This window comes from Zootoca vivipara, chromosome 10 (genome assembly GCF_963506605.1).
Source record: "Zootoca vivipara chromosome 10, rZooViv1.1, whole genome shotgun sequence".
Classification (NCBI taxonomy): Eukaryota; Metazoa; Chordata; class Lepidosauria; order Squamata; family Lacertidae; genus Zootoca; species Zootoca vivipara.
The window spans coordinates 67,344,979-67,371,785 of record NC_083285.1 but is presented as its reverse complement, the minus strand read 5'-3'; the positions used below and the strand labels follow the sequence as shown (position 1 = coordinate 67,371,785).

General features: G+C 46.6%; 1 protein-coding gene across 1 annotated transcript; it reads right to left on the bottom strand.

Annotated features, from left to right (window-relative positions):
- Nucleotides 1–339: 339 nt before the first annotated feature.
- On the bottom strand, nucleotides 340–26,779 carry GDI2 (GDP dissociation inhibitor 2). The gene is made up of 11 exons (XM_035128557.2): nucleotides 26,490–26,779; nucleotides 14,552–14,659; nucleotides 10,406–10,505; nucleotides 8,514–8,648; nucleotides 6,378–6,576; nucleotides 5,118–5,249; nucleotides 4,003–4,102; nucleotides 2,528–2,699; nucleotides 1,352–1,496; nucleotides 744–798; nucleotides 340–649 (listed from the first exon to the last, which is right to left on the bottom strand). Exons 1-11 carry the CDS (start codon nucleotides 26,532–26,534, stop codon nucleotides 494–496), a joined length of 1,347 nt encoding a protein of 448 aa, XP_034984448.1. The 5' UTR covers nucleotides 26,535–26,779; the 3' UTR covers nucleotides 340–493.
- Nucleotides 26,780–26,807: the final 28 nt, after the last annotated feature.

Sequence of the window (26,807 nt, the reverse complement as noted above, 5' to 3'; positions counted from 1 at the left end):
GATGAGTCTCCTGGGCAGAGCGGGAGCATGGCAGAAAGACGAGGAAATGGTCAGCAGGGAACCTCTTGCTTTCACTGGAGCACAGATCAAAAAGAAAAGGGTGGGAGGGGACTACAAAGGGGTCAGGAGAAAGTGAGGTGGGTGTTAGGGATTTGGGCCTGTGCACCCCACAATCTAGGTCAGCAAGGGAACTTTTAGCATCTGTTCATCCTTTAGTCAAGTTAGCAACAGTTAAAAAGTCAAGGGCAATTTTGACACAGCAACCTCGTTTAAAGAATAATTAACACATGATTATATCCAAAGAGGGGAGGAGCGTTTTCACCAGTGCAGGGGACTCTCTTTTTCAATCTCAGGAGATATGATTACAAAAAGCAGGCTTTTACAATATTGAACTTCGTACGGTGCTCACTTAAGTCCCTCTGTGTATACATAACACACACCCCAACACCAGCCAATTTTTAGATCTCGTAAGTTAAGACTTAAAAAAGCACCGTTACTGCTGGTCCTCCTCTCCGTAGATATCGTTCTTCTTCCGCTTCATCTCTTCGAAGTCAAACTCTGATCCCATCATCCTCTTGTAAATGTCTTTGATGTCATCACACGTCGTCTCAAAGTGGGTGGTTGCGTCGTAGGTGCGAGAAATGAAGATCTAGAAGAAACAAGAAGCCCAAGGGGGTTTGCTGCCAAAGCTTCCATCCCACCCACCAGGTTGTGTGGTCTTTTGCTTCCCAATTCATACAAACCTGGCTCTCTCTGCCCAGGTCAGTTGGTGCAAACAGGTCACAGACGCTAACAAACCTAAGGGAGATGAGAAAAGAAAAATCACTTTTAATGCGATTCTTTTTTTAAAAAAAAACTTTTAAGAATGTTTCTAAAGGGCTGCCCCAGGGAGGTTGGAGCAAATTTATTTTCTCCTCTGGAAGCTAGGACCCAAACCAATGGCTCCAAGTTACAAGAAAGGAGTCTAACTCGGGCATCCCCAAACTGCGGCCCTCCAGATGTTTTGGCCTACAACTCCCATGATCCCTAGCTAACAGGACCAGTGGTCGGGGAAGATAGGAATTGTAGTCCAAAACATTTGGAGGGCCGAAGCTTGGGGATGCCTGGTCTAACTAAACGCCAGAAAGAACTTTGATGGTAAGAGCTGTTTGACAGTGAAATGGACTCCCTCACACACCCAGAACCCCTCCACAAGTGGCCTCAAAACAAGCAGTTCCTAGAATGCGTATGCTCAAATAATGCACAGCAGGTGTGGGGTGGGCTTTCCTCTGCCAAGGGACCCCTCTTCCGGAGCTCAACAGGCCCTGTGCCTCCAAGCGAAGATGGTGAGTTTGGAGCAGGGGGACCTTACTTCTGCTCAATAGGCTCAAGGAGCTCCAAGGCAGGCTTGATTTCCTTCTCCGGGTCGTTTGTCTCCACGGTGGTGCTCACAATGGCGATGTACTTCCCTTGCGCTGCCACGTTGTGCGCGGACGAGATCATGCAGACATAGATGTCTAAGAGACAAAAGGGACAGGAGTCAGGGGACCCCGTTTCTGGCTTGAGCTGCTTCTCCATCCCCGTCACAACACATGGCTGAATTAAGACTTGCAGCAGAAGCGGCAGGATGCTGGAGCCCAGGCTCTGTAGAGTGTGCCTGCCCCACCAGAACAGGAAGCCATCCCAGAAGTATCTGTTAGGAGAGCTCTAGAAGTTAGCAAGAGCACTGATGCAGCCGGAAGGATCCAGACTCAAGCATGTAAAGAGCTCTACTTGGACCCTTCAAATCTAGACTGAGGTGTTAAGTATTAGGGATTTTATCCAGTAACTGCCAGTCTTAATCAGTAGCACCAAGAGATCTATTAGAACTGTTCCGTTCCAGCTGGTCATTACAAGAATTCTCTAACTAAGAAACAGTGCCAGAGTTAGCTTTTCCCCCTCCCTCCCAATCTCTCTTCTTTTTTTGTCTCGGACTGGAAGTCTAAACTGTCTTATTGCTGACATTTGTAAGCAGCCCTGGAAGCCTTTTTTTCAACCAAAGAGTGTGTCAAAAATGCTTCACGTAAACACAAAATATAGATAACATGAGCATTCTCTGAAACAATACAGTAAAGAAAAAAAGAACTTGGAAAAATAGACTGCCCAGTGCAGAGGCAGAAGCCTGAGAAACATGTCTACAAGAAGCCGAACCACTCCATCAATTTCTACAAATCCACATTATCCCAAAAACAGCTTCAAAAGGGTAAGGATACACAGCTTTGCTCCTCCGCAGAGTTAGGTATGCCTGGGCTACCTTTGTCAATGAAAAAGGCTGCGGTCTTCCAGGAAATGTCTAATCCCTGAAGGAATCTGCTGGTTTAGGCCACCTGTCGCTCTTACCCCAGACTTAGTAGTAGTCTACTAAATAAGAAGAGAACCATCAACACACTACCAATTTTTTAGCAGTTCCTACTGGAGTTTGTCTCGTTCATGACACTACACATCAACAAGAGAGGCTGCAGGAGCCATAATAGGCCTCAAGCGAACCAACCTCATCTTCCGAGCTTACCCGATTTCCTGTTAACCTGGTTCTGGGGAATGATTATCTGGCACGAGTTGGCATCGTTGGTGTTCTTGATTGGGTGGCTCAAGATACAGATGACCCGGATGACTTTGCCGGCCTTTTTCACTCTCTCCGGGACATAGCTGGGGTCGCAGATGAGCTGCTTGCAGCGGGCAATCTGCAAGGGGGGGGGAGAGGCACCGGTTTAGGAGGCCTTTCGTTTTCAAACAGACTGGATGTCTAGGTTCCTCAACAAGGATACTACAAGAGTGGCTCAGCCAGCGCCTGTCTGATACAGCTGCCACACACCCCATTTGACTACTGTACTTTCTAGTAAGCAGAGTGGGAAAGGATGAAGCAATGCTTTGGCAAGGAGTCCTTGGATAGTATTTCTCCCCATCCTTTGCCCACACCGAGACCCTAAACACCCACCTGACACAGCAGTTGATAGGAACTGTCAACCCTCCTCACCACCCAACTCTCCACATGTCCTAGGGCAGGCATCCCCAAACTTCGGCCCTCCAGATGTTTTGGACTACAATTCCCATCATCCCTGACCACTGGTCCTGTTAGCTATGGATTATGGGAGTTGTAGGCCAAAACATCTGGAGGGCCGCAGTTTGGGGATGCCTGTCCTAGGGCCTTTTCAATGCTGTGTGTGTTTGTGTGTTCCTCCTTTCTAACAATAGTTGTGCCCTCTCAGCATTTTCAACCCAGAGCAGCCTTTTTTCTCAGCTTTGGCTCCCTGGATGTTCTTGAACTACAATTCCAGTCACCCCTGACCACAGGCCCTGCTGGCTAGGAAACGATGGAAGTTGGAGTCCAACCACACCTAGGGACCCAAGGTGAAGGAAGGCTGACCCAGAGACTCAGCTGGGATTGCTGCAACAAGATTACTCAGAGGGAAGCACTAGCAGGGCAAGACATCGGCACCAGCATCTATAGATGCCAACAAGCGCCTTCCCCAACTTGGTGTGGGGAGAAAGGAGAAGAGGAACACAAAGGATGACCCCAAACTTCTATCAGTTATGCCTCATGAAGGTGACGGATATGCCACGTGGAGGTTCACTTGCATGACCTTCCTAACCTGCAAGGGAACGCAGGTGCCAAGCAAGTTTCAGGGAAGTAGCCATATTAATCTGTTGCACAGAGAGCCCAGGGTATCCTTCTGAAGAACAAAGAATCCTCTGGCACTTGAGTTCCCATGGCGTAAGTTTCTGTGGGGCACAACTCACTTGTCAAAGCTGCTATAAAGAATTGGGGGGGGGGGGCTGTTATCTGAAGGGGCACCCAGAGAAGTGAGACCTGAATGACTCCATCTGTGTTAATTCTGCCACCAGTTCAGCCAAGGGTGATAACTGCATTCAAGCACAAACCCAAAAGGGACCTGCAGATCTATCACCCTGGAGCTTTCCAGCTGAGGAGCTAGCTAATGGCAAATAGTTTTGAGCAGAAGAGAAAACAACGCCGCATTACTATACCTCCCCTTCCGATTTCACTCCAACTACTTTTCCGTTTTCTATGACGATCTCCTCAATCGGTTTGTTCAGCATGTAGGTGCCTCCGTAGATAGCGCTTAACCTGCCGGTGAAGTAACATAGCTCAGCGTGGTGCTGGCAATGCCAGAGTTGCGGGTTCGATCCCCAACAGCCGGGGGGCGGAGCTATGGAAGGAGCATGCGGGGACCCCCCCCCCAGATACAAAGTCCCACCCCCCACATTAAAGCATGGGCAGTGTATCCAAAGCATGGAAAATTGTACGCAAAAGGCAATGGAGAAGCTCTTTCCTAGATTGCCTTATTGGAACTGGAAGGCTTTGACTTTGTGGCAAGTTTGGAAGCCCTGTGTTTGCCAGGAAAAGGAAACTGAACCAGACAAGGGGAACAAGGCCTTTACTTGCAGGCAGGGGCACCCGGAGCGGCGGGGGCAGGGCGATCCACACATGGGGGCACTGCAGTGATCCGCCGGGGGGGGGGGGCGGTGCGGCAAGCTGCCCACGGAGTCCACCTGGTGGACGCAAGCCCCACGCTGCCGTTCCGGGCAGTGTGGGGCCCTGAGCCACCGCATCACTCCCAGGAGAGACGCGTGGCTCAGGCACGCTGCAGGCCAGGCCCCGTGGTGAGTGCCGACCCCCTGCTTGCAGGCAATTCTCCTGGGAGCGTCTTCCTTGGCCTTTAGCAAAAGGGGCCTGGGTTGCACCCTGTTTGTCTATGCCCAAAGTGGCTGTACTGAGGACTAGCAGCAACTCATTCCCTTTCTCTCAATTTTCACAGTGCAGGTGGCTGTGTGCTAGAGAAGGCTGCTCCCCAAGCCTCTTATGGGGCAGGCAATTGGCTTTGCACATGGGTCCCACGCAGCCCAGCCTCTTGCTGAGGATACCCATGGTAAAGCCAGCACCTGCCAACAGATTTCCCAAGGGAAAATCCTCCCAGTGGCAGAAAATTCCTCTGCCAGCTGGACGTTGATTCCATAGAAAAATTAGAGGGGCCTGGAAGCAGAAAGGAAGGGAGCCCCAAAGCCTACGAGGTCAGAGAAAGGATAGGCAATGCAGCGGAACCACTTGCCGAAAAGGGAAAAGGAAAGAAAGGTTCTCTCACCTTGCAAATCCTTGCGGCAGCTCTCCCAGGCCATAAAGGGGATACAAGTAGGGGCTTTTGCCGTATCTAGCCAGAGACTCGCTGTACAGTTTAATCCTGTTGATTGTTTCTTGGCAGGGTTGGTCTAGGTAGCTGAGTGGAAGAGGAGAGTTTATATAATGAGGATCAGCTTTTTAGGCACCTGGCTTGGCGACGGCCTTTGTGCATTTCTCTGTACTTTTATCTCTAAACATCTAAAGAGGTTTAGTGATGAGAGTCTTAATGTTTTTAGTCTACTGTTATTTTAACTTTTCAAAAGTCTTACTGTTTTCTTAATAACCACTTTGGTTTATGGTTTCCTGTAAACTGCTTGATGATTTTTACAGTCAAATTTTATAAATTTTGTGAAATAAAATGAATGAATTGGTTCCGCTCTTCCTTTAGATGTTTCTCCACCAACTCAAAATTCAGTTACACACTGCACTAGAACACAAAGCCTCTCTTAAATCTTAGCACACGAGATGTTTCTCATGAGCACTTATTAAAAATTACACATTTCTATACCACTAAATGTGTGTGTGGGGGGGGGGGAGAATCTTGTAAAGTGCAGATCAGAAGAATATATAATTGGGTCACGTGACACTGCGAGCGTGTGTAAATAAAATGTTTGAAGCTGGCACCCAAACACAGAAAAAAACCTGCATCTTTAATTCCACAATTCAAGCCCTACCACGCTAAATGGTCCTTTTCTTGCGGCCAAACAGTTGTCATACTTCCCCAGATCTCAAAAACAGGCAGGAATGTATGGAGAAAAGACAGTCCTTCAGGTAGATTTTTTTGGCTTTACTACTAATTAAATTTGTATACTGTCCTTCATTAGAAGATTGCAGGGCGGTTCACAACATAATACAAAATACGTAATAAAACAAAAATAAACCAATGACCGTGTCTCCCCAAAACACACTTAAAAGACCGCAGAATGTTAGCCAGCCAAAGGCCTGAAGCAAGACCTTAAATTTGGTCCAGTAGTGTATAGGCAGGCAGGGCAGATTCTTCAGTAGTAATGTCCCATGTTGTCAACAACCAGCTCATATCAAGAGCCAGACTGCAATATCTTACACCAGCTGCAGCATCTAGATGAGCCTTAGGGGCAGCCCCACATCAAGCACATTGCAATAGTCCAGCTGGGCCATTGGGGCTGAACTGTCTCAATCCTGTAGCAGTCACAGCTGCTGAACCGGCCAAAGCATCTCTCTCTCTCTCTCTCTGGCAACCACTTACTCATCAGTTCTGTACAGTGCAAGGGCGTGGCCTGTGAAATCTATGACATCCTGGCCCAGGTCAAACTTCTTGTACACATCACGCATCGTGTTCTTCTTGGGATCAACCCCTTCGAAAGTGCGGGCATCGTTCTCATCAAAGTTGGCAACGTACACCAGGAATTTCCTGAAGCGCCTTTTTTCAAACAAGCCCATCAGACCTACGAAACAAGGAGACAGGTCAGAAAACAGACCTTTTGTCCGAAAGTTAGGCTGCCAACTTCCTCTGGGTCCAGAAGAGGGGGGTTTCAGCACCAACCTGGGATAGGTTACTGAACTTGCATTTCAGCAACAACACTGGCAGTGTTTAGGTAAGCATCGAAACTGAGGCACCGTCAGGCCGCACTCAAAGAAGGCCAGGCTTTTTTTGACTGCTGTAGCCACAAAAAGCTGAAGGTCCATCAATGGCTGGGAGAAGCTAAAGCTGCTTGGGACACGTCAGCCAGCCATTAAGAACAGAAAACAAGCCCAAATATTCTCCTATGTACTATCTCCTGCAAGGACTACTCACCAAATTCCAGCAAGTACCGAGTTTATTGCAAGCTCAGAAGACACCCAGCTGAATTTGGCACAGTGTTTTCTCCCTTGCCCACCAGCAAACACGCAGAAACTTAAGAGCAGCTATCTGCAAATATACGGAATCTGCACCTTTTTGGCCGCTACAGTCTGTTCTCACAAAGACTGCCAGGCCTGATATGGGAATGTAAGTCAGTGTGTTCCAGCCCAGGAGCACTGCTCTGCTATGGGCAAGCTCCAGAGCAGTGATTCCTTCTACCAGGGCAAAAATAAACCTTGTTTGAAGTCGGGCTGATTTACCTCACAAATCTGAGCATGTGGCCATAAACCAAGTGAGACCATTAGCTTTCCTAGTTCAGTAGTCTATACCAATGAGGAAAAGCGACCCAAGAGCTGAGGCAGAACTCCTTCCCAGCTCTGCTGCTAGAGAGCCTTCAAGTTACTCATTGCCAGGGACTGGACCTGGGACCTTATGCAAACAAAAGCAAGTGATTTACCACCAATTCATAGGCCCAAAGCCTCAGAATTATTTGAAGGTGTGAACAGGCATGTAATAGGAGTGACCCACGGCACTCTACTGAGACAAGGGCTATTATACTGCAAAAAGCTTTTTGGAATTTATTATGGAACCATTAATATGCAAAATAGTGAATGTTCTAGCATAGATATCTCACTATAAGCCAAGTCTATGGATGGGATTAGCATCAATCATCAATTAAGAATTGATGCTTTTGAATTATGGTGCTGGAGGAGACTCTTGAGAGTCCCATGGACTGCAAGAAGATCAAACCTATCCATTCTGAAGGAAATCAGCCCTGAGTGCTCACTGGAAGGACAGATCGTGAAGCTGAGGCTCCAAGACTTTGGCCACCTCATGAGAAGAGAAGAATCCTTGGAAAAGACCCTGATGTAGGGAAAGATTGAGGGCACTAGGAGAAGGGGACGACAGAGGACGAGATGGTTGGACAGTGTTCTCGAAGCTACGAACATGAGTTTGACCAAACTGCGGGAGGCAGTGAAAGACAGGAGTGCCTGGCATGCTCTGGTCCATGGGGTCACAAAGAGTCGGACACGACTAAACGACTAAACAACAACAATGGATGGGATTAAGGAGTGCAGATTGGACCATCTGACTAGTAACTGCTGGGAAAGTGAATGAGCACCAGACCTTTGAACTCATCCCTATTTTCTATGTTGTAAGAAGTGAAAAACATTATTCTTAAACATGGCAGGCTAGGAATACTTCAGCGAGCCTGCATAGACATAACGTTCTCATATATTCAGTTGGTATATTCTTATGGTACAGAAGCATATAAATATTTTTATAAATAAGAATCTGCCACACAGATCCATCCATTTATGGTGAAGCTGTACGAGTGAATTCAAACACTGCAAAGTCAGTTTAGTGCCTAGAAGTTAAAACCAGGCTCAGTCTTTTGTACTAATTTGTTCTACACCTTTGAACAAAGCTCCAGTGCATATCCCTCAAACATTTCTGAGGAGCGCAATAATTTTGGACTCCGTATCTTAAAACTCTGGTGAGGGAAGCCAGCAGACTGCTGTGAAAGCTCCATCTCCTTACTGGATGCCAGGGCTTCAGCCTCAGTTGAAGGGACTTTGTAAATCTTCCCTCCCTTGTAGACGAAGCTTCCTTCAATCACTTTGAAGTCCAGGTAACGAGTGACTTCTGTGTACAGCAACATCTTGACCAGCTGGCCTGAAACCAAAGCAAGTTTAATGAATACGAGTCAGCTGGAGGTGACACAGGTGAAGAAGATACATTGAAAGGCCCTGGATGACTAGTCAAACCAGGTATTCACTTGTTCAAGAAAATGGCGGCCTGAAAATACCCTCGAGTATACGGTTGTTGGCACTGCTTACGAAACTACATGCGCTAGAGTTGCGCAGGATTCTCGAACTTCAGCTACAGTACACTTGACAGTTATAGGACGTAAGAGAACCAAAGGTCTCAGCGTGCTCTTTTTTGTAAAAACAAAACAAAACTCAGCCCTGCAGATTAAGTGATTAAGCCCTGAACTTGGCTTAATTCAGGGATGGGGGACCAGTAGCCCTCCAGATTATCACTCCTGACCTTTAGCTTCCTGGTTCAGTCTGATGGAAGCTGGAGTCCAAAAACAGCTGGAGAGCCACAGCCGTTTCCTGCTCCTGGCTTTAAATGAACGGTCACAGCCAGCTAGAAAAATCATTTGGGCCGCAGGCCACCTAGCAACCAAGGTGGTCGGCAGCGCGCTCAGGGCCAGGTTAGTCTCCACAGCAGCTAGGAGCCTAACTAGGCTTGTAATGGGCAGTGGCAGGCTTAGGTTCATTACTGGAGGGGAAGGCTTTCTGTGCTTTCGGCCAGGACCAAACTTCTCTGGGGATGGATGACACAGCGAGGCCCTCTGCTTGCAGCAGCCCACACAAATAAGCAACTCTGTACCACTTTGGAAAAGGTCATAAGGTGACGGCTCTGCTTATATTTGGGTATATACTGCCCATTCTAACACAGACACTATGCAAACATGCAAGCTACGGCAATGGATGCCTAGGACAGCCAACTTGGAAGTAGGGGTGGGCAATAGCTGGTCTTCAGCATCACAATATATTACCAGCTAAACATCACAATATATTGATATAATAATAATAATAATAATAATAATAATAATAATAATAATAATAATTTATTATTTATACCCCGCCCATCTGGCTGGGTTCCCCCAGCCACTCTGGGCGGCTTCCAACAAAACAGAAATTCTAAACTACAAAAATCCATCAAACATTAAAATACAGAAATCCATCACACATTAAAAGCTTCCCTAAACAGGGCTGCCTTGACATGCCTTCTAAAGGTCTGGTATAAGGGTGGAACTATGTAGAGGTGAACAGTAATGCTGAGCAATATATGGTTGTCAACATCATGCTATATCACCAGCTTAACATCGCAATATATCAATATATAACGAAGTATGAAATAAGGATGGAGCTATGTAGATGCACTGGATGGCTTCACGGTTTTTCCTGCATCAGTTTTGCTGGTGCCTGCTTTTGTGATTTGCTGCTGGGGAGGGGAGAGCTGAGCTTGCTGAGGGGCTCCAGAAATCAAGAAAAGCATTGGCTGGCTTCACGGTTTATCCCACTTTGTGATTTTTGTAAAGCACACGCATGCACGCACACACACAATGATTTGTGATATATTGCCAAATCAAAAATTATGAAACCAATATCACAATATGGACTTCAAACTGGTTTGGGACAATATACTAGTATATCACCCAGCCCTACTTGGAAGTAGTGCCTATAAGTTAACTGGGTCCCATTACTGTTTGAAAAGTGATACACCTAAAGGGAGGCACTAATATCTAACTCTGGGGAGGGGTGCTGGAAGACTGGCATGCAGAGGAGAGCATACCTACTCAGGTATTTGTGGCACTAAAAGAGAAACCTGACATTTTAGAGAAGATGCCAGCCACTCACCATTTGCCATAAGGAACTTGGGGATCAGGTCCACATTCCAGTCTCTTCCTCGGCCCATGGACTCCGGTGGAGTTCCTGGCAGGCTAAACCTTTTGTACAGCTTTGAAGACAAGAAGTTGTTTTTTTTAAATAAATTTTTATTGTTTTAAAAGATACAAAATAGCAATACACAGATACAATCATACAGAAGACAAAAAAAACATACAATGAAAAACAAACAAACAAACACAAAAAGAATAACAACTTAGCATATTTACGGAAAGAAAAAGAAAAAGAAAAAAAGAAAGAAAGAAAAATCCCCTTACAGTATTTTATCTATCTCTTACTAACTTATGATCTAAATTCTAACTTACAGATGACTTCCAATTAGACTTGCTGTAATTTATCTTTACATTGTTTCTTTATGCACAGTTTGTTATATACACATCATTTTCTTTTCCCTTTTTTCCTCTATAGTTAATCTTTATGATGTAGATTTCTTACATATTGGGTTCAGTCTAATTCTGCCAGTGGAGTTTCTTTTACCTTATTCTTTCTTATATACTCTTTAAACACTTCCCATTCCTTATTGACTTCTTGTTTCATTTGGCCTCGTATTCTTTTGGCCTTGTATTCTACCTGTCATTTTCGCTAATTGCATGTATTCCACCATTAGGATGAATACATGTATTCCACCATTAGGATGAAGACAAGAAGTTGTGCGATTAGGACTGCGGTGATGCCTGCAGGAAGGTCTGTCAACCGAGAAAGTCAGGGCTGTTCAAACTGAGTGCTCAAGAGCACGCAGAGGGTCCCCGTCCAGGCCAAGACTTCTAGCTCAGCTGAGTCCACCCAATTCAGCTCTCCATCCCTAGTCCCAGGTGCCATCCTGGGAATCTTGGGGGCTCTCCTGGATGCATCGCTGCTGTAGGAGTACCTTTTACCAGCTTTATCTGCACACCAGCTACAATTGGATCAGGACCACTTGGCCCCTGCAGCCCAAGCATAGGTAACCTCGAGACTGTGCTCTATGCATGGTGGTCCCCGCAAAGCTTGGGTCCAGAGGTTCCAGCTGGTGCAGAATGCGTCAGCTTGGCTGCTGACAGGATGGGACACCTCTGCGAAAAGCTGCACTGGCTACCCAGGCGCCACCAGGCCAGCTTCAAGGTTCTTGTATTAATATACAAAGCCCTGAACAACCTGGGTCAGGACACCTTAAGGACTGCTCCATCACCAAGACCACCCAGAGGACCACTGTTAAGCCATCCCCCGTATTTCAGAAGCACAGCAGGTTTCACCTAGAACAGGCACCCCCAAACTGCGGCCCTCCAGATGTTTTGGCCTACAACTCCCATGATCCCTAGCTCAGTGTTTCTCAACCTTTTTTGGGCCACGGCACACTTGTTCCGTGAAAAAAAATCACGAGGCACACCACCATTAAAAAAGTTTAAAAAATTAACTCTGTGCCGCCCTATATTATAATTATGACTGTAAGAAACACTTGCCAAATATTGCTTTCCGGCGGGTCAGCACTGTGTATTGGCGGCCGCCAGGCTCGTTTGCACTGAGCTTTGGGAAAGAGGAGGAGAAATATTGCTTTTCGGCGGGTTAGCGATGTTTATTGGCGGCCGCCAGGCACGTGACAATGCTAATCGCCCTTCTCGTCGCCGCACGTCGCGGCACACCAGCCAGCGTCTCGCGGCACACTGAGAAACGCTGCCCTAGCTAATAGGACCAGTGGTCAGGGATGATGGGAATTGTAGTCCAAAACATCTGGAGGGCCAAAGTTTGGGGATGCCTGACCTAGAAGTCAGGTATTTAGTGCTACCCATCCCAAGCTGTGGGAGTCCCTTTCAGCAGAGCTTCAACAGGTGTCCTCACTGCCTGAACACCTTTTTATGCTACCGGGCCAATTCAGTTACTGAAATTTTCTTAAGATGTGTCAGCCGTTTTTGTGATTATTCTTTGTTGTTTCTAGGACCTTTCAATAATCTGTTGTATGGCTGTACGCCACCTTGGTATTTTATATGAGTGGGGTGGTTTATTGTCACAAATAAATCTAGGGAAGGACATGGCTTACAGCCCTTCAATACAATAAAACTAAACATTCTGCAAATGAAAGCTGCTGAAAAGACAAGATGAGAAACCTATGCAAGTTTCACATTCATGCTAGTTAGTTCCAGAATTTGGATTTGACATACTCCTTGCTGCTCTGCCTATATGGGAGTGCAGTGCTTGGTAGTACCAAGCCAGGAGCGGCTGGTATGACAGCCCTCCGGTTTAGACACTTTGTCCACCCCACCCCTGAGCCTTTCAAATTAGAGAAAAGCCTATCAGATGATCTGCAGACTAATGCAACTAGGAGCCATTTTATGCCAATTAAGCCAGATTTGCTCAGAGGAAAATCTGCCTATTTAGGATACTGAAGGCAAAAATGAACTTTTTCAGCAGCCCTGCTGCAGAATTAAATACACAGATTGATAATAAATCCATTGTAGCAACTTGAGAATCTAGCATTAGCTGCAAGTATAAGGGGCCCGACGTTCCAAGAGGGCTACACAAATCCTGTGTGTAAGCTAAATAAGTAATCAAGCTACCTACTACTTTGTGGTTCCGGAACACCTACCTAAATCCTGCCCCAGAATGCTAGATGCAAAAACCAGACTGCTACTGAGTGAGTGGATCAGGGCTTGCGAAGTGCCATGCACAGAGCACCACGAGGGCCCACCAATTCGTTGATTGTTCCTGCTTGCAAAGCACTGTGAGTCTAGGGCTTTACAGGGGCTGCCAATCAACTGATCAGGGGTGCCTGCAAACTCTCATTGGCCCAGCTGTACCATAACTTGCCCTGCCCCTGATGTCATCAGATGTAGAGCAGGTGGGCGTGGCCTGGCCAAAACAGCCTCACAGGGGAAGTCGAAACAAAATAAAAAAATTCCGGAAGGAATCACAGGGCAAGTGTGCAAGTTCTGGTGGGCCCAATTAGTTCTGCATGCTGCAGAACTGCCCTGTTCCAGGGCACATTCCACACTGCCACCCCCACTTCAATTCCCTCCCCAAAAAACCTACCTTCTTCCATGAAGCCTCTGGAACCACCCTATAGGGCTTCATGTTCAAGCATGACAAGGTTCGATACATGAAGCTGAAACAACACATGCTTTCCTAATCTACGCCATCTCTCCCCCACAACTTCCTGTTGTCTCCTGCAATGATTTATAGGCTGCAAACCCCCTAGGGCAGGCATAGGCAACCTTGGCTCTCCAGATGTTTTGGAACTACAACTCCCATGATCCCTAGCTACCAGGACCAGTGGTCAGGGATCATGGGAGTTGTAGTTCCAAAACATCTGGAGAGCCAAGGTTGCCTATGCCTGCCCTAGGTCCTCTCGAACTCTGCAGAGCCGTGCACAATGATGGAGGTCTATTACTTGTGAAGGGTGCTCTCTCTCACAAGGATGAAGCCCCTGGCAAATAGGTCTCCAAGTGGACAAAATTTATATGAATCCCCTGATTCCCTAGCCATGCCTCAGTTGCATCCTGTGTTTTAAAGCAGGGGTGGATAGCCTGTGTTTCTCCCGACTCCCACCTGCCTCAGCTAGCAGGATCTGGGATGAAGAACTGTAGTCCCAACAATGTCTGGAGGAACCCAGGCACCCTACCCATTTTAACTGGTAAGCTCGGTGGGGCAGGGACAGATAAAAGCAGCACCGTACACATGACTGCAGGGACCCAGGTGGCGCTGTGGGCTAAACCACTGAGCCTAGGGCTTGCCGATCAGAAGGTCGGCGGTTCGAATCCCTGTGACAGGGTGAGCTCCCGTTGCTTGGTCCCAGCTCCTGCCAACCTAGCAGTTCGAAAGCACATCAAAATGCAAGTAGATAAATAGGAACTGCTATAGCGGGAAGGTAAACGGCATTTCCATGTGCTGCTCTGGTTTGCCAGAAGCGACTTTGTCATGCTGGCCTCATGACCTGGAAGCTATACGCCGGCTCCCTCGGCCAATAATGCGAGATGAGCGCGCAACCCCAGAGTCGGTCACGACTGGACCTAATGGTCAGGGGTCCCTTTACCTTTACACATGACTGCTGCTTTAGTTTTGTCTAATTCTGGCCAAGAAATTAAGCAGAATCCGTGTATTCACAACATAAAGCTGCCTGGGGATACTCACATCTTCCAGGGGTGTGATAGATGCACTTTCACCTCCATAGTAAGCATTGCGATCCATGTGAAGAACCTTCTTCCCATTCACCGACATGATGCCAGACAGAATGCATTCCTGTGGGAGAGAGAAACAACCGGCAACATTAAACCAAGGAAGCCCTTGGGTTTTACTCTTTCATTCATGATCTACCAGAGCTTCCAAAGGAGGTGGTGATGATGTTGGAAAATTTCATTCTACCTTTAGTTGCAGACATGGGATTCTTATGTGTCACATGTCTGTTTACATTCCAGCACTGTTTGCTGAAACAAGCGGAACTTCCATTGTGTTGTTATTGCTTTTGCTTCTCTCTCTCTCTCTGAAGGGACGGCAAGGAGACGACATGTTTCTTTGTTCTGATTTATGATTAATAAATCCGTAGTTCCTAGTACAGGCACCCCCAAACTCGGCCCTCCAGATGTGTTGGGACTACAACTCCCATCATCCCTGACCACTGGTCCTGTTAGCTAGGGATGATGGGAGTTGTAGTCCCAAAAAATCTAGAGGGCCGAGTTTGGGGATGCCTGCCCTAGTATGTCTTCACAAGTTTCAAGCCTCTTTTGTTGCACAGTTTTGCTCTGCTAAATAAAGTGTGCCCATGTCCGCAGACTTGGGTCACTGATTTACGATCCAGCTGGGGGCTAGCCAGCTTGTCGTTCAACCCCTGGATGCCGACAATGATGGGAGAACCACTACCCTGCGCTAAGTGAAAGTAAGCAGGTGACAGTTGGAAGAGGCAACTTGTCCAAATACTGCAACAGAAAATGTGGACGTAGGAACAGAAGACTAGCACTGGAAGCAACTGGGGAAAATTGCCAGCTGTTATTTATTAACTAACGTCTTGCAGCAAATCTGTATCAAGGTGGTATCCTGTCAGCAGGTACTCCACTATAAACTGGCACACAAAGCAACCTGAAAGCCTGTGTGCTCTGAACTCCCGGATATGCAAACAAAAAAACCGGCAGGTGCATTAAAGCCACAATGCTGGGGAAATTTGCAGAACAGCGCAGAATATGTTTACTTGGGGAGGTCCTTTTCAAAGCGGACTTTTGTGCTGCAAGGGAAAGCTATGGCCAACCAAGTTAAGGCGTGACAACTATACCATCCGTCTGCTAAGCTGGGAGAAGAGCTTTCGCTCTACAATCGACAGCGAGTGGTAGACTGCACTGTGTCGGACGAACATTTCCACCAAGAAAAGCACAACCAAGCCAGACCTGCTCAAATATTCCAAATCATATTCCAATAGCTTGACACATCAGCCTGCCAACGCTGCATAGCTACCCAGCCCAAAGCAAGGGAGGATTCCAGAGGCGTGGCTCTGTGGGCAGGCGAGGAGAAACCGGCCACATGCCCAGTCACTTCCACTTCCTTTAGCAACTGACATCTTCAAGTTTAGCTCTGGCTTTTCCCTGCCTCCACACAGAACCTAAAGCAGGAAGCCTGGTGGTCACGCTTGGGGAGAAAAGCGGAGAAAGTGTAAAGCTAGATTTGCATGTGCTGCTGCAAGGCAGTCCCCATATGACTTCTCTGCCTTTTAATACTCCAACAGCACCCAGATAATGATTAAGAATGTGCTGTCAGGAGCCAAAAGAGAATGCAAAGAAATGGGAGAGCTATTGCCAGCCAAGTCTGCCTGCAACTACTCTCCCCTTTCTCTGTAGAAGGGACAGCTCCCCTCTGAATTTACAGGTTCTGGGTATTCAATGTAAGCTGTTTGGGGAGCCAACTTGATTGAAAAGCTGTGTACCTGAAGCCCAGTGTCTTCTAGTTTCTTTGAAAGTGTCTGCAACAGGAGTAAGACAGGTCCATCTCAAATAATTCTAAGCCTTTGCACAGAGTCCTGCCCTGAAGCTACTTTTACTGCCAACCAAAGAATTTTAAGCCTTTTGAGAAATTTGGATGCATTATCCCCACTTCACCACCAACAGATTTTCGAGAGGGCACAGCAAGGGTTAAACATGGCAGAGTCAGTCAGTGCTTCTAGTTAGCATTAGGCAAGCAAGATCCTGCCTACATGTTCTTGGTTGGTTCAGTGCCCAGTCTCAAACTTGAAAATCTAGATTCACTCCAGGATAAGATGCCCCAAACGTAACTGCTGCAGTTTAACCTGTTGTAGTGCCTCAATTTCCTCCAAGAGTCCATTTCTCCTACTTGGTCCAGGGCAACTATAATATGTAAATATACTATTCCTGGTGGTACTAGGACAGGCATCCCCAACCTTCGGCCCTCCAGGTGTTTAGGCCTGCAGCTCCCATGATCCCTAGCTAACAGGACCAGTGGTCAGGGATGATGGACATTGTAGTCCCAAAACATCTGGAGGGCCAAGTTTGGAGATGCCTGTACTAAGAGGATGCCAGGAAGCAAAATGGCTTCAACAGCTGCATTACTAGACTAAGTATTTTGAAGTAGCTCTTGCTGAGCCAAAAGCAACTTGCCAACAGGCTAAAATGTTTTCAGTTATAGAGTGGAGCTAGGCTTGCAATTAGGACTGATCCTGGGGCAGTCTACATTCTAACTTTACAGCACATGCTACAGGTTAGATATTTTAATGCTTGCTTATATTCATGAAGGTGTAAAGATATTCCAATGCCTTCCACAATTACAAGCAAGCACTCACAGAGCTTGGTCCTAAGAACAGAGTAATATTAGGATAGCAACAAAATTCACTAGAAGAAGCTGCTGGAGGAGAATTCAACAAACAAACAAAAAATCACTGAGCAAGACATGATAGCAGCTCTCAGGCAGCATACAGAAATTCTCCTGGCCTCTCTTGTGAAAGAAGTCGGAGTTCCTGCTCTATTTGTTTCCCAACAGCATCGTGGCTAGTGTGTTTTACAGGTAAAGATGGATGGATACACCAGTTTTCGATAGAGCTTCCTTTACATCAAGGGCATGAGATAAAACGGAAATTTCCAGGCAAGTGGGCTGCTTGTATGACAAAGGTCCGCGGAAGAAACAATGGGACTGGCACATTCCTCAACCCAAAGCCACAGCACTGGATTAATGTTACTACTGTGACAGGGATTAAGGCTGCAATCCTAATCCTATTTTCCTAGTGTAAGCCCCACTGAGTTCAACAACACTTGCCTCCCACTAGACGTTGTTAGGATTGCACTATGGATAAATTGACTCCCAATTGGTGCTCCACGGACCCCATCCAGGGGGTCTGTGGCACCATTCACGTAACAGAAACTACCACAGAGGTATCAACATTTTCAAAAGAAGGGCGGGTCCAAGGCTTGGCTTGGAGAGGGTTCACATTACTTATCTACTTGGGATCCACTGCTGTAGATTATTAGCTAACCTATGGGCCTCCAGGTATTGTTGAACTACAAATCCCATCAGCCATGCTGATAGAAGTTAGCCCCCCCTCCATTATTCACAGTTTCATTGGGACCCCTTCCCACACACAAGGAAAAGTAGTTGGTTTTCTGCTAATTCAGCCAAGGAGCAACAGTCAGGACAGTACCCTACCATACGCTTCTATTCACTGATTTAGAAGTACTAGCAAAATAGGAAATCACTTCAACAATCTACTATAAACCCAAGTGCAGTTGAGGAGCACAAAGGCAAAATGTAAACTACTAACATTTATATTTTGAACACAGCTTGTATCTGACAAGCTGCTGGATCCGGCATCCCCAAACTTCGGCCCTCTAGATGTTTTGGACTACAATTCCCATCTTCCCCGACCACTGGTCCTGTTAGCTAGGGATCATGGGAGTTGTAGGCCAAAACATCTGGAGGGCCGAAGGTTGGGGATGCCTGTGCTGGATCGACAGCACGTACACTTCTAATCCCATTTTAAAATTATATGCAAGGCCACATCACAGTTTAAGTTCCGACCAGATTTCTTCCTTTGCAGCCGACAGGGCCAGTTATATGAGGTTCTCAGATCTTTAGCAAATATTCCAAATGCCACAAGTTCCCCATAAAGGAGAAACAGAAAAAGCAGGTAGTTGGGAAGGGGAAAACATGTAGATAGTCCGGTGAATACTACATGCATGGTTGCATCATGTTGTAGCTACAATTACATGCAATGTTTGACATATGCCAACGTCACAGGTAGACTTTAGTGGAAATGTGGGCACCACAATACCAGCCATCAGATAATGACCACTTTTGGTGCAAAACTGTTGCCGCAGCAGTTGCAGTTTTTACTAGGAGGCCCCTCTCTACAACTCAGAAGGGTTCTATTTGGTCCACTGCTGAGCTGGAACCAAATACTCAGAATGCATTTTGCAATCTGTTGAATGAAACATGTACACGTACAACTTTGGGTCGGTGTGCATGAGCACAGGGTTCCCCCACAGACCAGCCAGAATGGGAGCTTGAAAGGCAGACATGTGCCTATATAGACATTTTGCCCAGAATCAAGATCAGCACTGTAGCTATTTGTTGTAGCTCTGTATTTTGTACAGTCATACCTCGGTTTAAGTACGCCTTGGTTTGAGTATTTTCAGTTTAAGTACTCTGCGGACCTGTCTGGAACGGATTAACCCACTTTCCATTACTTTCAATGGGAAAGTTCGCTTCAGGTTAAGTATGGACTTCCGGAACCAATTATGTTTGTAAACCGAGGTATCACTGTAGAGTGGTTTATAAGTTTGCACCAGGGACTTCTAGTCGAGAGTTTATATGCTTAAATGGGCTTTCAGCTTTTTGTTCACCACAGTGTGTGTGGCAATGCTGAGATCTCTAAAGCTGAGAAGAAGGCTGGGGGACTGTTTGATTGTTGTGGACCTGGAGTACCCCCCACATGCAGGGCCAAAACAGCAACCTCACCAGGAACAGTGAGTAGAAAAGGAGGCACACAAGTTAGAATGTTCCTTTGGCTACACAGTGGCCCAAGCCAGCGGCAAAGAGACAGGAACCTGGCAAGCACAAATCGTGTGGATCTCTGTACTTCACAAACAACTATTTATGTAAGCTGGCTCTCTTCTTCCTGTTGGGAGACAGATGTGTTGGCTACAAAACTCATTCCCCAACCAACAATGTGTTTATAAAGTTTATTATGTTTCACTGGGCTGCTGGTCTAGCTGCAGTGACCTCCTCCGCTTCCAAGTAATGCCACCAAACCAATGAACCTGCAAGCCAGTAATCTGTACTACTGCATTATCTTTTATGCAAGAATGCTACTGCTGAACTCTCTCTCTACCCATCAAATGTAGCAAGTGTTGTTTGAAGGACACTGTGGTCAGATTCTTGCTACGGAAGTGGCAATAAGCCTCCTGAGGCACAGAAGCATTGCAGCCTAGAACTGCAGCCCATGATCAAACATCATGATTTCAGTCCTGAAGACCACAAGAAAGCATGATGCCTAGAGATGTACCACTTAAGTAACCTTTATCAAGAGTTGCCTTAGGGAGATTTGAATACTTAAGATTCTTGCCAGCGTGGCTGAAATCCCACTCTTATTTTCTTCAGTTGTTTTCAAGGTAAAGGTAAAAGTAAAGGGACCCCTGACCATTAGGTCCAGTCGTGACCGACTCTGGGGTTGCGCGCTCATCTCGCATTATTGGCCGAGGGAGCCGGCATACAGCTTCCAGGTCATGTGGCCAGCATGACAAAGCCGCTTCTGGCAAACCAGAGCAGCACATGGAAACGCCGTTTACCTTCCCGCTGTAGCGGTTCATATTTACTGTATCTAATTGCATTTTGACGTGCTTTCGAACTGCTAGGTTGGCAGGAGCTGGGACCGAGCAACGGGAGCTCACCCCGTCACAGGGATTCGAACCGCCGACCTTCTGATCAGCAAGCCCTAGGCTCAGTGGTTTAACCACAGCGCCACCTGGGTCAAGGTAAGCATATATAAAACCTAGTGGAAACTCTGTGCAGCACTGTGAACTACAGTAGTAACACCACATAGAGACATGCAGTTTTAAAACTGGTAATCGCCACCCTAAGCAGCAGCACTACTCCTGGGGTGTAGGAAGAACATGAAGGCACATCAAAAGTTTGAGGCTCAAATCAAATACAGAACTGGTGAGCGAATGAAGTTCAAATTGCCAAGGAGGAACTACGCACAGATTGCAGAACTGTATTGCACCATTCCCATGGTTTGCAGTTGAGGCTTACAGCCCAGTTACTCACACACACCCCATTTCCTCTTAAGGAAGCTGCACAGAGTTCAGGCTTGCTCCCAATTGTGGCGACAGTTTCACCCCTTTGAAATATTTCCCACTTCAGATATCTGAAATTTGACTGCTGCTGGACTTTAATCTAGATTCAAGTTTCAGATCTGCAAGGAACTAACTGGGTAGGCCTGGCAAATTATCTACCACCCCCTCCCTCCCCATCCTGTCCAACCACTCTTAAGAACTAAAAGTCATATATAAATGTTTTAACCGCAACAAAGAACAGGCTCAGGGGAAAGAAAGATTTAAGAGGTTTTTTGCACTTTCATAAAAGGCTTTAAATGAAGTGCAAGGAATGGGGTTATATTACTGCACAATCAGATTCCTTGGCCTGTTTGAAATACTGTACAGTGGTACCTCTGGTTAAGATCTTAAATCGTTTCAGAGGTCTGTTCTTAACCTGAAACTGTTCTTAACCTGAGGTACCACTTTAGCTAATGGGGCCTCCCGCTGCTGCCACACCGCCAGAGCACAATTTTTGTTCTCATCCTGAAGCAAAGTTCTTAACCCGAGGTACTATTTCTGGGTTAGCGGAGTCTGTAACCTGAAGCATTTGTAACCCGAGGTACCACTGTATGCTGTAGCAGAACTAAGCCTTGATAATGCAAAAACTTCTTTGTTAAGATTGACTGGTTCAGTTTTTTTATAAAGATGTCTAGTTTACCAACAAAGCCAACAAAATAGGGTATTTGAAAGCTTGAAGAGTGTTGGCTGAAAGCTCCAATGTACAGTATACCTGTTTTCAGTTCCAAGATAAGGAGTTTCAGAGTTGACTGACAGCCCAGATTTCAGAAATGCAAGCTTAATTATGCAGAACAACTAATTATTTTAAGTGTACAGTATATATCCTGTTTAAACACAAGGCCTTTTTTATTTATAATAACTGAAGTAAAGTGTCAGATACTTTACTTAGCTGCAAATTTTGGTCAAGGAAGGCCATTTTGTCTAAAGTGTTCATACCCAACAAAACCCTCAATCATTTCAAAGTCAAGCTCTGCTAGACAAGGCACAATGAGATTACAGCAATTAAATCTTGTAAATAGATATGTGAAAGCAAGGGTTCTACCTGCTAGAATTATGCTGAAACATTTTCGTTTGTCTCATTCAGCATTTCCTTAGAATACAGAGGAAACCACAAGCGAGCTATGTCCCAAGAGGTCAAAATTCAGTCCAACATGCACCCAAGCATGAGAAAGGGCTTTCCTGCCACATACATAGACAGAAGCTCATACTGCAGCATGAATAGCAGCCTCTGAGCTTTCTCCATGTGTTGTTCACTTTTTTCTGGACGGCAGGCCTGTACTAATGCACATGGCAAAACGAATGCCACTGGGTAACTAACCTGAGCCCAAGCAGACTCCATTTATTACCCACGTCCCACGCCCTTCTTTCGGCAGTCTGCAATCATGACACACAGCTGGTAACCACAGAAGCACCAAAACACTGGAAACACAGCTCTTAGCAGAATTACACCCAGGGGCCTTCAAAGTCAGGGAGGAATGCAAAGCATGTTTCACAGCCAAAATGCAAAAATCTCTTGTTGTATCCCTCCAAACGAGCAAAGCTTTGGAAAAACAAAAGCAGGAAAAAGCTGGCTTCAACAATCAAAGGAAGCACGCCTTCATTCGGAGCCATATTTATTTCTCCCTGAACAGAACAATGCCTTCTCTCATCTTATGACTTGCCATCCATCATTTGTTCAGAACTGATATCTACTACAAGAACTGAAATTGGTAAGCCATCATGGAAGAGGGGGAGAAAAGCCATTTTATTAGAAGAACACACACAGGGTTGTTGAAAGATCAGGTGACTGGTCTACACTGTGACTGCCACCATTTAGATATGAGGCAGCTCCCCATTTTAGATCATAAAAGGCTACAAAAAGTCCTCCTCTCAAAACTCACCCACCTCCAAATTATGGTGAACAGTAACGTGGTTGTTTTAAATGCCAGCTAAAATCCAGCTTCTCAGAACCCATGTTAACTCAGCAGTGACAATTAGAAAATTGGTTTGCTACAAAACAATAGAGGCTAATGCCTCCTATACCACGTCAAATTCATATTCCTGCATCAAGCCACCTCAAACATGGAAGACAACATTATTGTCAAATTAAGGCAAACATGCTTTTTGGGGGAGGTGCTGACCATCGATTCCCTTTCACAGAAAGGGTGGTCCAAGCGAGAAGATGGTGTCAATTTGAGATTTGTAATCCCCAAAGGCACTGACAATTTAAAAGGGTAGCAGTAATCAGCAAGGCAAGAATCAATATTTGAGAAGCGCTATCTATTCCTCCCCAAATTTAAACATGCTCCTCCTCCTGTCATTTTAGTTGATGTAAATACTGTAGTTCAGTTTGTGGCAAGAGCTCAGTTTATGACAAGTACCAAGTGAATAGGGATTAAGATGTTACCTAGCTATTTGGAAGGAAGACCCTTCTTTCAAAGAGACTAGCCACAGGAAGGAGCAACGCCAAGGTGCTGGGCTGGAAGTTTTGGGGGATACTAGACAGTAGGAAAAGAGGATAGGGCCATGGCTCAATGGCAGGGCCTCTGCTTAGCATGCAGAAGGTCCCAGATTCAATCCCAGATACCCCCAGGTAGAGCTGTGAGAGACCTCTGCCTCAAACCCTGGGGAGCCATTGACAATATTATGCTAGATGGCCTGAGGACCTGACAGGGCAAAGAGGAAAGCATCATAAAAGCAAACGAGAGAAGTAAGAGGATGAAGGAGCTAACAATCAGGTAAGGGTCAGGAGATAGGTGTGATCTGGGAAGAAGAGAAAAGCTACAAACATTTTGAATGGGAAAAGGAGTCAAGGTATGTAAGAAAGGCTAGGCCTGGGGGAAACTTAACAGAGCCAGGCCTAAAGGAACGAGTCAAACAAGAACTAAAGGAGATGACATGTGACTCAAGCAGGAAGATAGGGCTGTAATGCAAGAGCCAATGGTTAAATTCTTGGAGATGTGAGATCAGGGTTTGAGATGCATGTTCAAATCCCTACAGTCATAAATCAAACTAGGTGTACTTGGGTCATTCAAAAAAAAATCTGTAACCCACTTTTATCCTACATAAGTAGCACAAAGTGGCCTATTAGTTCCTCTCAGGGTGGCTGAGTAGGATTTAAGGTTATGTATGCTGCCCTGAAGGAAAAGCAGATGCATGTTATGAAAATGGAATAGAGATGTAAAGAAATGTTAAAAGAAACGGACAAATTAACATGGTTAGAAGACGTGGCAAGTACTGTGAAACCATGGAGAAGTCTGTCAAGCATGGAATTAAAAGAGTGATATCCAAGGGGATGACCTTGATCTTTCTGGAGCAGTAACAAAGAGGATTTGGTGTGAAGAGAACAGAGGATGAGAACAGAGGCAAAGAGGGGGTGATGAGAGAGAAGGAGTAAAAAGGAGGATGAAAAGAGAATAGCAGTGCCATGACTGGGAGAATTAAGTAGGAAGACAGGGGTAAGAAAGAAAGGCATGTGTAATAAAGGGAAATATGGGGAAAATAATTAACATGACACTTAGAGGCAGTCAATAATAATAATAAAACAAAGCCCAAAGGCTAAAAGAAAATGGTGGGGGGATGAAACAAAGGACATACAGTAAGGGAAGAGACAAGGGCAAGAAATTAAGAATGACACTGGGGGGGGGGGGGGAAGAGGGCACCAAGTAAGAATGTGACAAAATATAATCAATGCCCTGAAGAAAGAGACATGGGCTAGGTGAGTGGTAAAGGAGACATGTGCAAGGCAAGTGGAAGGTGGCAGGGGGCTGAATTGAGAGATTTCATTTCAGGGAAGCACTGTTACCAAAGATGCCTGGGAAAAGGGATGGAGACAGAACTGGCAAGAGCAATATAGGGTGGCGAATCAGAGGGGCAGTGGAATGACACTTGCAGAACATGACACTGCTGACAAATGAAGGGGATGTCACTACTACCGTACTAAGACTGGTATGGGGGATAAAAGTAGAGGAAGAATGCTAGGTAGAAAGGTTACGGGGTACAATGGCTAGATGTTCTTCGCTGAATAAAGATGCACGGCAGATGTGCTCATGTAGCACATAGTTAACTTAAGGAATTCACTGCCACAAAATGTGGTTAATGGTCACCAGTTTAAATGGCTTAATGAGCTATTAGACATGGAGGCCTATCAACAGCAACAGATCATGAAGACTATGTGGAGCTTCCATGCTCAGAGGCAGTAGGCTTCTGCCGAAAGAAACACCAGGAAAGGGTTATTGCACTCAGATCCCAAGATGCATCTGGTTGGCTATACGGTAGTGAGAAACAGGATGCTGGACTAGACGGGCCCTTAGTTGAAGAGCAGTACTTCATGGGCGGCTACCGCTAAGGATGGCTATGGCAAAAACCAGGGGTACCTGGTGCCCATAGGGGGCTGGCAGAGCGAAAGGGAGGGAGGCCAACAGGAGGTGGAGCCAGAGATAATGAAGAGGCAGAGCCTAGTAATTCTGGTTTCCTGTCGAGTTCTACAAAGGCAACACTGAGACTAAGGAGGAGGAAGCTAACAGTCAGTGAGTGGGCTGGATGCCAGTAAGAAGCCAAGCAGGAAGGGGCTCGCTGTGGGCAGACTGAGGTTTGTAGGGCAGGCGGTGTCCCATTCGTGCTAATGGGCCAGCCCTTGGGGGCATGAGCAAAGGTAAGTGCCCCCAGAAGGGGAGCAGGGGGACATGCATGCAAAATGGGCAATGGGGGGGGGGGGATGGCAGGAGCAGCACTCAGACGTGTGAGCTGAGTTATGATAGGACAAAAAAATCAATACACCCAGAGAAAAGGAGGCCAGCGTGGAATTGTCAGGAGAGAGGAAAAAACGCATTAGGTTAAGGCAAAAGCAGCAACGACCCTTAAGGAGAAATATGGGGAGGGGGGGGGGAGAAGAACAGTTAAGGGCACACCAGTTAAGGTGGGGAGATTGAAGCTCTGAACAATGATGGCACAGATTCAGCGAGAGGAGCAAATTAAAGCTTGGGTTGTTGTTTAAAAAGAAAAATAGGAGCAAAGCCTGTAATTTTGGGTGTGTGTGAATTGAGACAGGGCAACCACTGGAGGTGACCCCCCCCCCCAAAAAATAAAGCATCCCCAAAGATGGGCAAGCGGCTCTTTCTCCCTCCCCCCACGACCAAAAAATGCCAAACGACCCAGAGAAGGCAGCGCTGTGCAGGGAAGCTTTTTTAAGTGTAACGTTTTATTCTGTTTTTTTTTAATAGGTGCTGTAAGCCGCCCAGAGTGGCTGGGGCAACCCAGTCGGATGGGCGGGGTAGAAATAATTAAAGTATCGCGAGGAGAAATAGGTTAAAAGGCGTGGAAGGAAATCGAGGGCTTTGGAACCTTTGGATCCAGTGACATTTGGCGGGCAGCACCAAAAAATAAAAACCCCGTATGTAAAACCATTATTATTATTATTATTATTATTATTATTATTATTATTATTATTATTATGTTTTAGTATGTTTTTTATGTGCTGTAAGCCACCCAGAGTGCCTGGGGAAACGCAGCCAGATGGGTAGAAATAATAATTATTGCCGTTATTATTATGCTGTTTTTCTGATGGGGGGGGGGGAGGAGACACGTCACAGGGCGGCTGTGTGGGGAATATATAAAATAAATGAGAGAGAAATCCGACCAAAAACACGAGGCGAGACGTGAGGAGGAAGGCGGGGAGGCCGAGGAAGGGCGGAAGGGAGGGAGGAAAAGAAGAGGAGGAGGAGGAGGAGGGCGGCCTTGCGAGGAGGCCTCTCCCCGGCCCGGCTCACCGTGAGGCCGGTTCCCAACACGATCACGTCGTACTCCTCGTTCATGGCTGCGGCGAAGAGGAGGCGGCTGCGGCAGGAGCTGCTGAGGAGGCAGAAGGAGGGCGTCGCGCCCGCGGAGGAGGCGTCTGGGGAGGCGGCGGCGGCCTCGGCTCCTCTCTCCCTGCGGAGGCGCTGCAGCAGGAGCGGCGGCTGCTGAGGGGCCTGAGGGCGGCAGCAGTTTGCGGACGTCCAGGAGGAGGAGGAGCAGAAAATGGAGGCGCCGCTGCCGCTGCCTCCGCCGCCGCCAGGAAGAGAGCGCGCCAGAGGGGCGGGGCCTGC

What these genes read in the sequence shown, in the direction of transcription:
- GDI2 (XM_035128557.2), bottom strand. Translation starts at nt 26,534, where the DNA reads ATGAACGAGGAGTACGACGTGATCGTGTTGGGAACCGGCCTCACG. An exon ending in GGCTGAAGCCCTGGCATCCA is followed by an intron (nt 6,577 to 8,513) that starts GTAAGGAGATGG and finishes CTTGTTTCGTAG; the next exon opens with GTCTGATGGGCTTGTTTGAA. An exon ending in CTGCCGCAAGGATTTGCAAG is followed by an intron (nt 4,103 to 5,117) that starts GTGAGAGAACCT and finishes CTTCACCGGCAG; the next exon opens with GTTAAGCGCTATCTACGGAG.